The sequence below is a fragment of the Palaemon carinicauda genome, chromosome 2 (genome assembly GCF_036898095.1).
Source record: "Palaemon carinicauda isolate YSFRI2023 chromosome 2, ASM3689809v2, whole genome shotgun sequence".
Classification (NCBI taxonomy): Eukaryota; Metazoa; Arthropoda; class Malacostraca; order Decapoda; family Palaemonidae; genus Palaemon; species Palaemon carinicauda.
Window position 1 is genome coordinate 193124752 of NC_090726.1, and position 12388 is coordinate 193137139.

Genomic DNA, 12388 nt, shown 5'->3' on the forward strand with positions numbered 1-12388 from the left:
TATATATATATATATATATATATATATATATATATATATATATATATATATATATATATTAATTTTCTAGGACTAAATTTATATTTCACGATTTTATCCCCAAATATCGGCATTCTTTAATTTCTTTTTGTGTGTGGACCAACTTGTTAATTAATTTTCTTTTCCAAAATAATATATATATATATATATATATATATATATATATATATATATATATATATATATATATATATATATATATATATATATATATATATATATATTGTTTCTTCCTTGTCCACTACAATTGAAGTATTTTTTAATAATTCTCAAATTTGTCAACTAAATCCTCTGCTCAGAACAGCAATTTCCATCGAATTATTTGAGTCTAACGCAGTTAAAAGAATTTTTATTTTATCTAATTACCGTAAATAAATTAGGCTTACCCTCTTGCTTGAGGGTACACTCTGGCTCACTATTCTATCTTATTTCTCTTCCTATTTTTTTTAAAGTTTTTATAGTTTATATAGGAGATATTTATTTTAATGTTGTTATTCTTCTTAAAACTTTATTTTTCATTTTTCCTTGTTTCCTTTCCTCACTGGGCTATTTTCCCTGTTGGAGCTCCTGGGCTCATGGCATCTTGCTTTTCCAAACAAGGTTACTGTTTAGCAGCAATAATAATAATAATAATAATAATAATAATCCCACTCTTTAAAAGGTTCATACCTCACACCATTGCATTGATTATATAGATCTTAAAATGTATGTTTATGATTTCTGGATATCGTCCCGGAATTTGACTTTATGCTTAATATTAGCGTTTTATCTTCGTTCATATACTCATCTTCCTTTCCTGATAATTTACTTTAATTAAAAATGATTTAGTGTCGTAAATATTCACCCGAATTCAGTGGTTAGAGGTTTCTCAACCTCATTTCTGACTTTTCCAACTAGGGTTGTAGCTTAGCAAATAATAATAATAATAATAATAATAATAATAATGATGATTTTTATTGTGAATATTGCTTTTTATCTCGTCTCCAATTCCTGTCTTGTTTACAATAATATTTGTCTTCAACACCAAAAAAAAAAAAAAAAATCACATTTTAGATTTAAAGTAACAGCATATATCAAATTAATTATTATTTGAAAGTACACCATTACAACGGCGCCCCGAAGAATTGGAATTTCAAGACATAGGAATTGTGATTTAATTATGCTCATGATAAGTATATTTTGGTGTATGGTAGAAAACATTTCTATATTTATAGTGATAATAAATCTTATCTGATTTACTTCGATGGGAACTTATATATTATTTTCAGAGGAACTTAAATTGTTATTATAATTTTTTCAAACGTATATTTCGCTTCCCAAAATCTTTACTGGAGTTTTTGTTTAAGCTTTACAAATGACTAATACAGCTGCGTTTAACGGAAGAGTACATAAAAACAGTAATTCATTATCCATTGTATGTCACTACGAGACCAATTGATGTTTGGCAAGGTTACCTTTCACTCTCTAGGTACTACGTGATAGCTCATGAATTTTGCCGCCTTTCTAGACAGTTACAAAATGCCATCTACACCTTTTAGTCGATGTCTGTTTTCTACGTTTTTATGTGACATGCTTTCATTGCTTGGTTTTCTACTTAGTAACTGTGCACGGAGTCCGTAATCAATTACGCTAAGTGTTTTTTTTTTTTTTTCGAGGTATATCACAATCACGTATTCTACCATCGTTTCGTACCTTTCCATCAAATTTTGCATCTATTTTGTGCCATTTCTATCGATCCTGTCAGTTGTCGCAAATATTTTAAACTGAAAAATGTTTTACCAACGATTCACTTTCCCTTTGCCTACACATACACCGAATAGTTTGGCCTATTCTTTACATATTTTCCTCTGTCCTCATACACCTCACAACACTGAAATTTTCAAACAATTCTTCTTCACCCAAGGGGTCAACTACTGCACTATAATTGTTCAGAGGCTACTTTCCTCTTGGTAAGGGTAGAAGAGATTCGTTAGCTGTGTTAGGTAGCTCTTCTAGGAGAAGGACACTACAAAATCAAACCTTTGTTCTCTAGTCTTTGGTAGTGCCATTGCCTCTGTACCATGGTCTCCCACAATCTTGGGTTAGTGTTCTCTTGCTTGAGGGTACACTCGGTAAACTATTCTATCTAATTTCTCTTCCTCTTGTTTTGTTAAAGTTTTTATAGTTTATATAGGAAATATTTATGGTAATGTTGTTACTATTCATAAAATGTTTATTGCCTTGTTTCCTTTCCTCACTGGGCTATTTTCCGGGTTGGAGCCCCTGGGCTTATAGCATCCAGGTTTTCCAACTAGGAGTGTAGTTTACCAAGTGATAATAATAATAATGAAGGACCACATGGTGCGATATTTGGTAGCTAGATACTAAAAGAATTACAATATATTGAGATTTACTGACGTAGGCTTCATCTTTTTCTAATATCCAATCATATTTTATGTTAATAAAGCTAAAAAAACTTATTGGAAAAGTTATATGTTAAGTAATATATCATGTGTTATATTAACTTCAATGAATTTGAATGTAGTTCATGTCTAGTTGAAAGATAAATAAGAGAATGAAGTTAAAAGTAAGTTTTAGAGTAATATAATAATGGATGATAAGTAGCCTACTGTGATTTTTTAAAGTAAATACAATTTTTGCTCTTTTATTCAAAATGGTAATTCACTTAAAATTTCCTCTGCAACATTTTGGTGCCCTTGTCATACTGACTAATTGGTCCTTTGAGTAAATTATAAAGTATCATTGAAACTCTTTAAACTTTCTTTGATATTTTAGCAGTAGTGCATTTAAGGGTAATATTACTGTAGAGTCCCACCCACCGCTATTACTGCTTGCCAGTACATAAGAGCTGGATGTTTTTCTTTTTTTCGCGAGCAAAGTGAGCACACATCGTAGCGAGCACATGGTGGAGAAAAACCATTGGTTTTCAGTAATATTTTGATAGCCTAATGATTTTTGCTCGCAAAAAAAGAAAAACATCAAGCTCCTGTCTGGTAAACGGTAATGGCACTGGGTAGGACTCTACCATAATATTACCCATTCAAGTTCTTCCACATTTTTTTCCATTAATCCTGTTGTTCCTCATCCTCAGAAGGGGCGGGTGACGGACATGAGGCACCATGTGGCAATCGCAACATTACTAACGCTGTCTGCAGTGCTCGGGGGACATCTTCAGGAGACAGTGGGCCTCCTTGGCCAACCCCAACCATCTTCGGGTCATCTTGAAATAACTGCATCATCCAGTGAAGACGAAGACGCCAAACTAGATATTGCTGGTAATACCAGCTTGAGTGCAAGAAAATCCTTGGATGACTTCCAGCATTCTTCGCTAAACTCCGGAGGTGACAATTTACCTCCTAGTCAAGAAGTTAGTCCTGCAAATCAAGATTTTGAGGTAGCCTCTAGTCTTGAGCTAACGCCATCACCAACTCAAGAATCATCTAAGATTACCTTAGATGAAGAATCTTCAGTAGACCTATTGAAGTCCTTCAACTCTCCAGTAGATCACGATGGCGGCAATATTCCGAGTAACGTTAAGTCCGGACTAGATGAGTCTCCCAGTCCACCTCCCTTCAAGCCCTCTCCCAGAGACCCGTACATAGCATCCCAGGATGACACAGAATTGCAGGTTACCAGTACTGTCAATAATAATTCGTCTGGAACGTCATCTCCGCGTATTAACTCAACGGGCGTTGATAGTGAGTCAACAACAAGCACTTTGGAGGAAAATGCTGCTACACTCTCACAAGAAGACTTTAATAACAACATGTTAGCAAGGTATGTATTTGTTAATTATATACGCCTATGTGTATTTGAGTATATCTCTAGTTCTTTGTATTTTGTATGCACCTTTAAGTTGAATTGGTTGTAGGCCTACTCTGTGTAGTTCCTGTTTATAGGTACAGTAGTTGTAGCTATAAGTATACATTAGGTGTCTAATATGTAATCAACAGTGATTCCAGCCTTGAATTTTTCCTCTCCATATGTTGGCCTTATTGATAGGTTGATTTCGTTGCATAATTTAATATTGCAACAACTACAATCACCGATACATCCTCGTGTGAGATGTCACTCTGATAACTGACTATATAGTATTAATGATTTAGACTATAAAGGTACAAGAACTAACTTATGAGGTTCAATGATTTGTGGGCTATGACACATTGTCAATAGAGCCCCCGTCTGGAGAAACTTCCAGGCAATTTATAGCAAGCAAGCAAGGTTCAATTATAGTAAACCACATCTGGCTGGAAAGTATTGTAGGTGTGCTTGAGGAGGTTAGTAAAAGCACTTCATAAAGTTCAAAAGATTCATAAGATGCACAAATGTTTGAACACGTATGATTTCCCTTATAAGGCCACTACTATAACCAAATGAACTTATTAAATAATGTCAAAATTCAGCAGGACTAAGGTAGTGTGTGTGAATAGTACAAATTTAATGTATTTTCTGAATACTCAAACTATCATAAAAACAAGGAATGTACAGTACAGTATATTAATGAAAGATATTTTTCTTTTCTTGTCATGAAGGGTTCGAACATAGGATCTTTGTTCAGCTTTTTATGTATTCCCTTAAGCTTACTAGAGGACACAAGTTATTGTCTGAGACATTTATCAATAGATTCTGGGCCATATGGCCTGAAACTGGGACCAGGTAGGCCATATAGTGCAGTTTGTGGAAGACTAGATTGTGGGTTGAAAGGACATAAAATCCTTCGGGTATACTACAGTGCACCCTATGAGGTGCCCTGATTGCATTGGCCAGATTGAGGGAAAAAAATGGAATTTTATTATTTCTGTGAATCTTGTATTTGTCAGTAACATTTTGTCTTGCTTGAATAACTGGAATGCCTAAGACTTTTAAGGAGCTGCCCTATTGCAGGTGCGACCATATAACCATTTGATAGCTTTTAAGTAAACCATATGGTTGACTTCCTTTGTTTATTAGATCTCAAATGCAATACTGTATATTGTATCTCTAAGTTGCCACTTACCTCTTGGTAACGGTAGAAGAGACTCTTTAGCTATGGTAAGCAGCTCTTCTAGGAGAAGGACACTCCAAAATCAAACCATTGTTCTCTAGTCTTGGGTAGTGCCTTAACCTCTGTACCATGGACTAACACTGTCTCGAGTTAGAGTTCTCTTGTTTGAGGGCACACTGTTCTATCTTATATCTCTTCCTCTTGTCTTTAAAAGTTTTTGTAGTTTATATAGGAGATATTTATTTTAATGTTGTTACTTTTTTAAAATATTTTATTTTTCCTTGTTTCCTTTCCTCACTGGGCTATTTTCCCTGTTGGACCCCTGGGCTTACAGCATCCTGCTTTACCAACTAGGGTTGTAACTTAGCAAGAAATAATAATGATAATAATAATCTGAGCATTAGTGTCATTATGAAAGAAAATCATTATGATCTTATCAGTAATTCCAGATCTGCAGTACTGTACATTTGTTGATATTTTGCAATATAGTATTGTACAGTACTGGCTTATGTGCTTACGTACATTTGTTCATGTTCATTACAGTACAGTACAGGCATGTGTAAAATTGTTTATGTTTTGCAATACAGTGCAGTATTATTATTATTATTATTAGCTAAGCTACAACCTTAGTTGGAAAAGATGGATGCTATAAGCCCAAGGTCTCCAACAGGTAAAAATAGCCAAGTGAGGAAAGGAAATTAATAAAATAAAATAGAAGTAATGAAAAATTAATAGAAAAAAATATCTTTAGACCAGGAACAATTATTTCCATTTAGAAGTTAGTGTTTTCTGGCATATTTTAATTATCTTAAGCCATCCATCTTTTCGTCAAAGGAGGATTGGCTCCAGAAATTTTATCTAAACTTTTATGAGGTTGCATTCCTGATGACTTTGCGACCTTACATATGGGCAGGGGTTAGTTTTATATCAGCAACATTTGGTGACAAGTTTGAATGGAAAATGGATGTTTATTATCCATGAATAGGAAATATTTGAGCTTTTCAAAAGTTGATTTACTACTATGTGTCTGCAGAACATGAAACCTTGGAATGTTTGGCAGTGCTGATTTAAAAAAGAAGACATGATAAAAATAGTGATATGAGGAAAAAGGGGCTCATGGGACAATAATTGTTATGAAAATGCTGGAATTTTAGATTGGCAAAGTGATGAGAAGGCTCATATCATGCAAGAAGTATACTGTAGTGTTGTGTGCAAAATAGCAGAGCATTGTTAATTACTTAATTCAGCATTGGTAGCTATGGGCTGGTATCATTTTGATACTTTTTCTGAAGCAATGCTGAATTGGGATAATTTTAGGGAACATATTTCATATTGATTCAAGAATTAGAAGATAAGATACACAGTTACTTCATACTTGTTTACTACAAAGTTAACTCATTTGAAAAATTTACATTTTCTAGTTCATTCATACACAAATAAACCTTTTTTAACTAGGGAGTTCCTGTGTTTCAATTTATAGAAACTAAAAAGAGCAAGAGAGCGTGCTAGAAATAGGAATGAATGGCGAGCGATTGTGATGCAATTCCGGTAGGCCCTGCTGCTTCCTTCGGTTGCCTTGGATGACCGCGGAGGTAGCAGCAGTAGGGGATTCAGCGTTATGAAGCTTCATCTGTGGTGGATAACGGGGGAGGGTAGGCTGTGGCAACCTAGCAATACCAGCCGAACTCGGTTGAGCCCCTTGTCAGGCTGGGAGGAATGTAGAGGGGAAAGGTCCCCTTTTTTTATAAGTTTACAACTATCAAAAGTTGTATCCAGTATGCATTACTGTGGATGAGTTTTAAGAACAGTACAATCATAAAAACAAGATCTGAGGTATTATATTCCACAACACTTTATATTGTTTTTTCATGGTAAATTTGTTCTAGTATTGTTATTACTGTGATGGCCATGAGGATTATCCTTATTGATGAAAGTGTTCTTCTTACAGATTTAGCTTTGATGCACTTCAAGCAACTCAGATAGCAGAACGATTAGGAATTGCAGGATCAGGTATAACTGAACTTGAAAGAGAGTTTGCTTATGATGGACATAATTTTGAAGAGCCTGATGGATACGGCAACAGGCCTCATGCTCTTCCTCTTCAAAGGAATGTTCGCAAAACTCCACAAAGAAAGAGGCATGCCGGTAAGCTCAACAAGGGGTGTTTTTTCTCATGAACTATATTGTATTTATGTATCTTATGAGTTATATTGTATGTAATATTACCAAGACCAAGTCTGATAGAAGTGTAGACAAAAATGTTATGTTCTACGATGGACTACTTTTAGTTTATGCAGTGAATCTTCTTTGTTAGAGTGTAAAGGGTATCATGAAGGAAATAATTCTTCAGGGACAATTGTGATACTGTTCACTCTGGGAAAATGTCCTATTTAAAAGAAACTTGGGATGCTTCAAGTTATATAAGTATTGTATGCTAGGAATAGACTTAAGACCAATATCAATTATTTTGTCTAGCTGATTGTATCTATACTAGTGTTTGAGGCATGGGAGTCTGTAGGATTGTGATGGCCTATTGGAAACTTGCCTGCCTGGCGATTTGCCAGACTGAGGCTCGAGTCCCGCTCAGGTTAAATAGTTTCTTGTAGTGCCTGCAACCTCACCATCCTTGTGAGCTAAGGATGGTGATTTTTCGGGATCATATAGGTCTACCTGCTGAGTCACCAGTAGCCGTTGCCTGGTCCTCCCTGATCAAGGCCTTGGGTGCTGATCTTATTTACAGTATATATGGTCAGTCTCTAGGTCATTGTCCTGCTAACCAGGGCAATGTTACTGTCTCTTGCCTCTACCATTCATGATTGTCCTTTAAACATTTAAATCCCAATTCCTCTGACACTAAGAAAGTAACATCAAAACCCATTCTGTACTTGTTAGAAAGATGGTTACTGTGGATCATACCCTCTAAATCTGGAGTCGCTTTTGGTTCCATCTTGTCGAGGTTGTCGTCCTCAGTGATTGCGATAAACAAAAATTTGTGCTGAGGAAGGTATCTAAATTGTTGTTTATATCTGAGGTTTCTCCAATTAAGGGAAGGAGACACAGTCGTGTATAGTAGTAACAAACCATTGCCAATACAGTACCTGTATTAGCAATGAGTCAGAGATAGTCTACTACTGTTATGTTGAGGAAAACTTATTGGTAAGAAGAAGCACCAAGATTCCTCCTGTTGGTGAGTGTGTCTTTTGCAGGAATCACTGCAACTTTTTCTGACATCTTACATTCTTGAAGTTTTAACAGCAGAATTATTATTTCAAAGTAAGTTAAGATCTGTACTGCAATAAAGAATTTCATGGGTAGAATGTCTATGTCATTTTTAAATGACTTTAGAACAGAGCTAATCACCATAGTATGTGGCCAAGACAAAGAGGGTTGTGCTGGAAACAATTAAATTCGTTGTATTGGCTACTCAAAGTTGTAATGCCTTAATGAAGCAATAGGATTAGCCAAAAGTTCACCTAGGGTGGGAAGTAGCCGAAATGAGCTTTTGGGAACCTCTAGCTCATCAAGATGCTTGTAATTAAGCACATAATTGATAATGATATGCAGTAGCCACTTGATGTGGAGCTACCAAGACAAAGTATCCTGTATTTCTTTTGCACCTTGGTAACTATTAGACAATTTTGAAACTATTGATGTGGTATTATCAGATCATTTGTTCCTCAAGAGATGAAAGTAATATAAAAAGGAAAATTTGAAGCAGTGGTTGTATATGTGAAACAAAAAAAATTATATTGTATGATTAGGCTTCTTTATTATAAAGGGATTTTGACGAAGGAAAAATCTATTTCTGGGAAGAGACCTGTGACGCCCGGTGAAAAGGGTCCTTCTTTACACTTTTCTGATATAAATCTTCCAAATATACCAGAGAAAGATAAAAGCATGGAATGCAGAGGTTACTACCCTCGCGCGAGCACCTTGTGGGTGTCGTGTATACAACAGGGGCGTGTGAAAACCACTATTCACAGGCTGTCTTCCATTTAGATAATTCCTTCATCAAAGGGAAGGGCCGTAACAGAGGCTCTAGAGAACACACTTGGACCACGCCACCGACACCTAACACGCGCGCCCTCTAGGACATCCGTCTGCAAGAACATATGGCTTGGCAAGGAAAGGGTGGGTCCGTACAAAATAACCAGGAAGGGTTTCACCAGGCGTCACAGGTCTCTTCCCAGAAATAGATTTTTCCTTCGTCAAAATCCCTTTTCTGGGGCGACCTGTGACGGCCGGTGAAAATGTACCAGAGAATGCCTTCCAAGCCCAATAAAGTAATAACATAATGAGGAGAATACAAACACCATGTAACAAAATAATATATAATACTGTAAGTAAACATAAAATTACAAACTAGCCAAAGGACATAGGGAACGTAAGGCTAAATAAATATGAAGACAAGGAAACATCTGAGTGTCCAAACGCAAAAGGCATCAAATCTTACATGTCTAAGCATATCTAAACATTAAAGGAACGGTAAATACAATAACAGTTAAAGCATAGGAATTAAACATGGTAAATATCTTAGGGCTAACGAACCACCCAGGAGAGTGGCGACGTGGTGTGAGTGGCGGGTAGGAGGGAGAAGAGAAGAGATGGAAGAAAGGAATAAGCAGAGATTAATGGGGAGAGATAAGACTCCCCGCTGCAACCGTTGGGTATTTAAGGGCCTGTAAGTTCTTTAGATGGTGGCGTTTGAAAACCATAGGAGATTTCCAACCCGTATATTTTTTAAGGTCATCAAAGACCATGTTCTGGAAGTAATTGATGGAGGTAGCTATTGACCGTATATCATGAGCATGGGGAAATGATTCCGGGTTAGCATGTTTAATGAAGTAGAGGATTTGTTGTCTGATACCTTGAATGGAAATAGTACCTCCTTGTTCCCTGATGAACAAGGAGCCAGATGAGCGGGTGGCAGTTCTAGCTAAAAAGGCCCTGAGAGTAGTGACTGGACACAGAGAAGGATCTTGGGAAGAGAGATAATCTTCCAAGGGGACCACCTATTTTGCGGGTCCTCATTTTTAGCTAGGAAAGCTCTATCTGGAGAAAGTAGTACTTCGCCTGAAGGAAGGAAATCTATGTTTTCCAGGTTTCGTGATAGAGCTGCTAGTTCTGAGATTCTAGCACCTGAGGCCATAGCCGTTAGAAATAGAGTCTTCCTAAGAAGAGTGATATAAAAGCAGGATTCATTGTCCGTGTCCGACGCAAGTTTGAGGACATCGTTCAGAGACCAAGAGACCTTTTGCGGCCGAACCGAAGGTCGAAGCCTCGGACACGCTTTTGGAATAGATGAGAAATAGGAATCCGCCAGGTTAATATTAAACCCAACAAGGAAGATCTTCTTCAAAGCTGACTTGATGGTGGTTATAGTGCTAGCTGCTAGGCCTTTGTCAAATAGGAACCTAAAGAACGAGATGGCTAAATTCGGAGACATACGAGTATGGTCTGAATTCTTTAGGAAATCTGCTAGTTTCTTAACGGCCGAATCATATTGACGAATTGTCGAGTCCCTTTTGTCTGATTCGATGAAGAGAACGTTTTCCGGGTCAATGTTTGCGTCTCTACGAGCTGCAAACTTCATGAAGTCCACAAAGTTAGGGTTTTGGCTATCCTTGAGGAATCTGACACAGTCTGAGTTTGGATTACTTGGGTCAGTTTGGGGAATGGGATCCGGAAGGGACGGAGTTTCAACTCGAGGAGGATAGGAAACCAACTGCTCTTTGGCCAGTGAGGTGCTACTAAAGCCACTGCCCCCCGGAAGGAGCGTAGTTTGTGTAAAACTTTCATTAGAAGATTCACTGGGGGAAATAGGTAAATCTTCTTCCAATGGTTCCAATCCAGGGTTAATGCGTCTATGGCATAAGCCTGAGGGTCCAGGTTTGGTGTCACATAACAAGGAAGTTTGTGATTCATCTGAGTTGCGAATAGATCTACCTGGAGGCCCGGAACCAGCCTGAGTATCCACCGGAATGAAATTATGTCTAGAGACCATTCTGATTCCAGTGGTTTCGTCCTGGATAGTGAGTCCGCTATCACATTCTGGACTCCCGCTAGGTGAGTTGCTGACAGGAACCAGTTCTTTTCTGTTGCCAAGACGAAGATAGTGACCAGGATCTGATTCATGTTGGGTGACTTGGATCCTCCTCTGTTGATGCAGTGTACTACGGCTGTGCTGCCTGTCACTACTCTGATGTGGGTTGACCTCGGAGGAGAGAGTCTCTTCAGGGTCAAGAACACTGCCATGGCTTCGAGAACATTGATATGGAAGTGTTTCATGGCGGGTGACCAAGAGCCCTGAAACATCTGATGTTCGGAGTAACCCCCCCATCCACTCAGAGACGTGTCTGTATGAATTGTCACTTGCGGAGGTGGGAATTGTAGAGGAACCGATTTGGAGAGGTTCTTCGGTTCGGACCATGAGTGTAGTCTCATTTTCAAGACAGAGGGGATCTCCGAGACCTTGTCTCTTAAAGGTACTGTAGCTGTCTTTCTCCAAACTCGATTGATGTTTTTGAGTTTGGCTTTTAATAGGCGATCTGTTACTGAAGCGAATTTGAGAAGGCCGAGGATTCTTTCTAAGGCTCTTCTGGACACCTGTTTGTGTTTGATAAAATTCTTGATCTTGGAAGCTATTTCTCTTACCTTTTTGGAAGGGAGAGAGAGCTTGTGCTTTGAAAGGTCCCACTGAATGCCTAACCATTCGAAGTGGTCTGATGATTGTAGGCGGGACTTTTGGATATTGACCCGAAATCCCAGGTTGGCGAGAAATCGAAGTACTTTCTTCGTAGCTCTGTTGCATTCCAGGGCCGACCGAGCCCAAATGAGCCAATCGTCCAGATAAGCAATGATCTGTATCCCTTGGTTCCTGAGTTGTTCTAACACTGTCTCTCCCAGTTTCGTGAATATCCTGGGCGCAATGTTGAGGCCGAAGGGCATGACTTTGAACACAAAGGCTTTCCTGCCTAGACGGAAACCTAGGTAAGGAGAGAAGTTTCGAGCTATTGGTACATGATAATAGGCGTCGGTAAGATCGATAGAGGTGGTGACGGCCCCACGGGGAAGTAAGGTCCGTACCTGAGAGATAGTCAACATCCGGAACTTGTCGCAGAGGATGTAAGAATTTAGCTTTGACAAGTCCAGGACCACTCTCAATGCCGACGAGCCTTTCTTCGGAACTGTGAACAGGCGGCCTTGGAATTTCAGCGTTCGAACTCGTTTGATTGCTTTTTTCTTGAGTGACTCTGTGGTGTACTCTTTCAGGATGATAGTGGGTTTCTGGAAGAAGGTCACTGGTGGAGGAGGAGAACCTTGTGACCATTTCCATCCCAAACCTTTGGAGATTATGCTGTGAGC

General features: G+C 38.1%; 1 protein-coding gene across 3 annotated transcripts in view; it reads left to right on the forward strand.

Annotated features, from left to right (window-relative positions):
* The window catches only part of LOC137629084 (uncharacterized), a 293593-nt gene that overhangs the window by 188628 nt on the left and 92577 nt on the right, over positions 1 to 12388 (forward strand). For all 3 annotated transcript variants that reach the window (XM_068360354.1, XM_068360367.1, XM_068360360.1), the window contains 2 exons: positions 3131 to 3816; positions 6972 to 7168. In XM_068360354.1, coding sequence (XP_068216455.1) covers positions 3131 to 3816; positions 6972 to 7168 — 883 coding nt within the window. The remainder of the gene's footprint in view (positions 1 to 3130; positions 3817 to 6971; positions 7169 to 12388) is intronic.